At 50.0% G+C, this 4,751-nt stretch overlaps 1 protein-coding gene across 1 annotated transcript in view; it reads right to left on the bottom strand.

Annotated features, from left to right (window-relative positions):
• Positions 1 to 1,000: 1,000 nt before the first annotated feature.
• The window catches only part of LOC103812072 (microtubule-associated protein tau-like), a gene marked incomplete at its 3' end in the record, with an annotated part of 5,563 nt that continues 1,812 nt past the window's right edge, over positions 1,001 to 4,751 (bottom strand). The window contains exons 2-3 of the mRNA XM_009085079.1: positions 3,451 to 3,497; positions 1,001 to 1,118 (exon numbers count right to left, since the gene is read on the bottom strand). Of these exons, the coding sequence (XP_009083327.1) occupies positions 1,001 to 1,118; positions 3,451 to 3,497 (165 nt within the window). The remainder of the gene's footprint in view (positions 1,119 to 3,450; positions 3,498 to 4,751) is intronic.

Below are 4,751 nucleotides of genomic sequence, written 5' to 3'. Positions count from 1 at the left end.
GTAACACACAGATGCCTCAGCTCCCACTCTTTCTACTTTTCTGGGTCCCAGAGCCCACCCCACTACTCTCAGTTAAGGGGTGAACTTTTCTCCTCTTTCATTTTGAGGTGAAAACTGATTTAAAGGCTTAACAGATCAGAAGGAAATGGTCTTCACTGCTTGGGACACTCCCCACCCAATCGTGGAGTTGGCATGCATGACAAATTACAGACAAAAGACACTCAAACCCACTTTTCTATTAGGAAAAAAATCCCTAATTTAGAATTTGGAAGCATTTTAACCAAGCTGTTTCCTCTAATTAACTAGGGCAGCTCAGAACTGTCCCCACTTGGAAAAGGAAATGAAAGAAGAAAAACAAAGCCTTTAAACATCACCTTTCTCAGTCTTTGCTGCTGCAGGAGGTGGTTTTTTCTGCTCCTTTCTGCCTGTTTAGTGAATGAGAAAGATGCTTAAACATCATCAAGCTGGAAAATTAATTGACTTCAAGGTTTTATGCGGCTCTGGTTAAGTCTGAAAATATATATACATATGTTCAGTCAAATGCACCATTCACAGTGCCTGATGCTTTCTGGGCTTTTCTCCTCTGAGCAGAATGGGCTAATCTCCATCCCTGCAATCGAAGAATTGATCCTTTTGCTCCTGGTCTTTGTGCAACGTTGTCAGGGAGAAGGAATAGATGGATTAAAAAAAAAAAAAAAAAAAGGAGCTGACTAAATCTTCCAAATTGGAGGAAATCCCAAAAGGATAAAGCAACTGCCCTCTCCTACACACTGGTATGAACAGAGGAGATGAGGCAGCACCCAGAAAGGTTCACTCCAGAGGGACCATCCCCACCCAGCCCAGAGCAGCTCCACATCCCCTCGCAGACCTCCCCCTGCTGCTCTGCCCTTGCTCAGGGCTGGGAGTTTGGGCATGAACCCCCCCAGAACTGCCTGGGAGCACCACTGCAGTCCTGAGCACCATGGGCTGGCAGCAGGACATGGCTCCCACCACCACCTACCGGAGCTGGGAGGGGTCTTGGGGGTCGTGGGGGTCTTTGCCGGGATGCGCGTGGCGTTGGTGGAGTTCCTCTGCGCCTGCCCTGCGCGCGCCGTGCCCGTCTTGGCACCTCCCGGGCCCTGGGGGGACAAGGGCACAGGCTGATGCAGCAGGACCTGTCAGGGATGGGCTGTCACCCATCCATCTGTCATGGGTCACAGACCCTGCTGCTTCCTGCTCCGGCAGCTCCCGTGTGTTCCCCACCCCTGTGAGCACAGAATCATAGAATCACAGAATCAACTGGGTTGGAAGAGACCTCAAAGATCATCCAGTCCAACCCTACTGTGGTTACTAGATCATGGCACTAAGTGCCACATCCAGTCTCAGCTTGAAAACCTCCAGGGATGGTGAATCCACCACCTCCCTGGGCAGCACATTGCAATGTCTGAGCACTCTCTCCCTAAAAAAATCTCTTCCTAATATCCAACCTAACCCTCCCCTGGCAGAGCTTGAGTCTGTGCCCTCTTGTCCTGCTGCTGGTTGCCTGGGAGAAGAGACCAACCCCCACCTACCCAGAGAAACTGTGTCTGTCCCAACCCTGGGAGTGTTCCAGGCCAGGTTGGACAGGGCTTGGAGCAACCTGGGCTAGTAAAAGGTGTCCCTGCCCATGGAGGAGCTTTAACATCCCTTCCAACCCAAACCACTCCATGATCCTATGACTCGGTGTGACCTGCAATCCCTGTGCTTTCCCTCTCCATGGGTGTATTTGTGTGACTAAACACCCCAGAGGGACAAAGCTCCCAGGTTCTGTTCACACTGCAGGGTAAGACAGGGATGTGTGTGTCTTTCCTGCTCCCTGTGCAGCACCTGGTGGATCTGCACCACATTCCAAACACATCTGCTGTTTACAGCCAACACTCCCCTGAAACACAGGTAAAGCTGCAAAACAAGCAAGGCCATAAAGGGACCTGGAAATGCCTCGGGGAGACCCTGCAGCAAAGAGCTATTTTTGCTCTATGTGCTGGTTCCTTCCAACACCAAAACTGCAGTCAAGTCTAACCACAGCCACAAGGTGAAGGGGAGAGCACATCCCACACTCTCCATGGGACAGGGAGAGGCTCAGCCAAGCCCCTTTTTTTTAGGTGTTCCCCTTTGCCTGTCTCACATGGTTTCCTTACCTTGGCTCTCAATTCCTGTGCTGCTGCAGGTCGGGATGAGGCAGGAGAGGCTCGTTTGGAGGCAGGGCTGGAGGGTGGTTTCGAAGGGGCTGTGCTAGAGGAGGTGTGTCGTTGGGGGGGGATGGAGGGTCTATCACCCCAGGGTTTGGCAGTGCAAGGTGAGGACTTCTTAAACATGGCAACAAAACAAAACGGGAACAACGAAAATCAGTATGGGAGGGAAACAAAACGGGAGCAGCGACATTCAACAGGATTAGAAGGTGCAATCAGGAATTTGGGGGTGGGTTAGGTGTTACAAGGGTCTCATAGCTAATCCAGCAAGTATGGGATGCCCCAACTATTCCTTCCACAGGGTACAGCAACACCCAAACCCCTTCCCAGGGAGAGTTCACTCTGTGCCAACCTGCCCTTGCTTCTGCCCTCCACACCATGGCACAGGGCACCAGCAGAACTGCTCCACTTACTCCCAAACTCTCCTCCTTCTTGGCAAAGGAACCACCACCACCATTTCTGGGAGATGCAGGTGAGTGCTGCCAGGTCTCTCAGCACATCACACCTGCTCAGTAACACATCACTGGATTTACTTGGGCTTGGTACCATGTTCAGTGCCAACCTGCCCAGAACAGAGCCCAATTTCACATTGTCTGAAAATAATTCTATTCCTCAACCTTTAATTCTTGTCCATTCTCTCAGTCAGGCACTAACCAGCTGAATTAAACCTCCTCCAAATTACCAGTGTGACAGATATCTGTAAACCTCTGGAATTCACCCACTGCTAAACTCTGTTCCTCACCCAGAACACAACACAGCATCTATTTTTTTGGGGGGTTGTCCTGTGCAGAGCCAGGAGTAGGACTCAATGATCCTTGTGGATCCCTTCCCACTCAAGATATTCTATGATCTGCAAGGCCTGGATTGTTTAATTTAATGTTTAAATAACATGTTTTGCTCTTTTCACTGCCATGCTGCTTGTGCCCAGTAGAGTTTTGAGCCTGCCCAAAACCAGCTGCTGCTTTCCAGCCTTGGGCTGAGAAAATGATTTCTCCACCCACCTAACCCCACGAGCCACAAGTTTGATTTCGATTTGGATAATTTCCTCATCCTCAAAGATCCCCACAGATTGCACCATCCAAACCAGGGAAGAAAAAAAAAATTAAAACTGTGTTGAAAAACAAATGGAAGAATGGAAGGTAATGGGAAGGTTTCCTAAGAGAGACAACTGCAGGCCAGGAGAGCAGGAGAGGGAGTCAGGAACACACACAGGTGTCACCTCTGGGTTTGTTTTCCAGCTTACCTTGGGTTTCTTTTCGTCTCCTTCAGTCCCTTCCTTGTCAACACGACCTGACAAATGGAAACACACAGTTACACTCCTTGGGCTGGCCATAAACTCCAGAGAGATGACAAGGCCTGAGCTGGAACAACACACTTGCTGGGGAGTGTTCCCTATCCCTGCTCTCCTTTAAACTATCCTTGGCAATATTAGAGTCACTTGTTTCTTGCAGAAGTACATCCACATGGTAAACACATTCCTTGTGGGTGAACAGATGATCCTGTGCACAGTGTGTTAGTCATTACTGGAGATCAGACACACACAACAAGGTCTGTGGGACAGCACTTTGCCCAGATCTGCACCCAGTTCCTGCAGGATCCATCCAGTTTAGGACACAACAGTTCCCTTCAACCCTAAACATGAATCTCCCTCTCTAAAACACCCAACTGGTTCCAACAACCAGATAAATAAAGCCTCAGAATGAAGGATGCCCCAACCCAGCAGCACCTTGAGCTCATTTCAGGTGGTTGTTCAGTGTTGGCTTTGCAGAGTTTTCTCTCTGGCTGTTGTGACTTCTCAGCTCTCCTGACACACTGCTCTCTGCCCCTTAGGGTTTTAAGGATCTACCTACTGTCCTACTTGATTTGTGTCAGCCTTAAGTGACTCTGAGAGGATTTCAGTGGTTTGTCCCCTCTGTCTACAAACACCACAGATGCAGAATGGCTAATTGGGAGATTAGTAGTTTGTACTACAAGGCACTCAAAACAAAACCCCTTTTCCCTGTCTTCTGCTAATTCATAGTTTTATAGTATGTTAAGGGGTTAGAATGGAGCTTAGAGGTCATCCAGCCCCAACCTCCTGCCCTGGCCAGGGACACCTCCCACCAGAGCAGGTTGCTCAAGGCTTTATCCAGCCTGAAATGAACACTGCCATACTCCCTAATCTGGGAGGGAAAGCTGCTGCTATTCTCCCCAGTGTTTGGAAACTTGCCCTGGTGACTCAACCCCTTTCCAGGTAACATGGACAATGTGTTAATCCAGCACTGCCCCATGCCAGAGCTGCTGGATGCACCACCCCTCCCAAATCCAGCTAAACTGCACACTGGAGCAAGGCTGGAGCTGCACAGCCACGAAGCATCTCTGTCTTTGAATAGAAAGACCGCCTGCTGAATCAGAAACTGGCTGGCTCTGGGCAGTGCATCCCCACCCTGCTGTTGTTCCAGGCTCTGATGTGAGCCAGGCAAGCCATGCCAGTGCCCTGCAGCACACGTGCAAAGCTTCCCACTGCAGAGTCCACAGGGAGCCACGAGAAATGTGTTATGAGCT

This window comes from Acanthisitta chloris, unplaced genomic scaffold (assembly GCF_000695815.1).
Source record: "Acanthisitta chloris isolate BGI_N310 unplaced genomic scaffold, ASM69581v1 scaffold36261, whole genome shotgun sequence".
NCBI lineage: Eukaryota > Metazoa > Chordata > Aves > Passeriformes > Acanthisittidae > Acanthisitta > Acanthisitta chloris.
The sequence above is the reverse complement of the archived record's forward strand: the minus strand, read 5'-3'. Positions and strand labels throughout refer to the sequence as shown.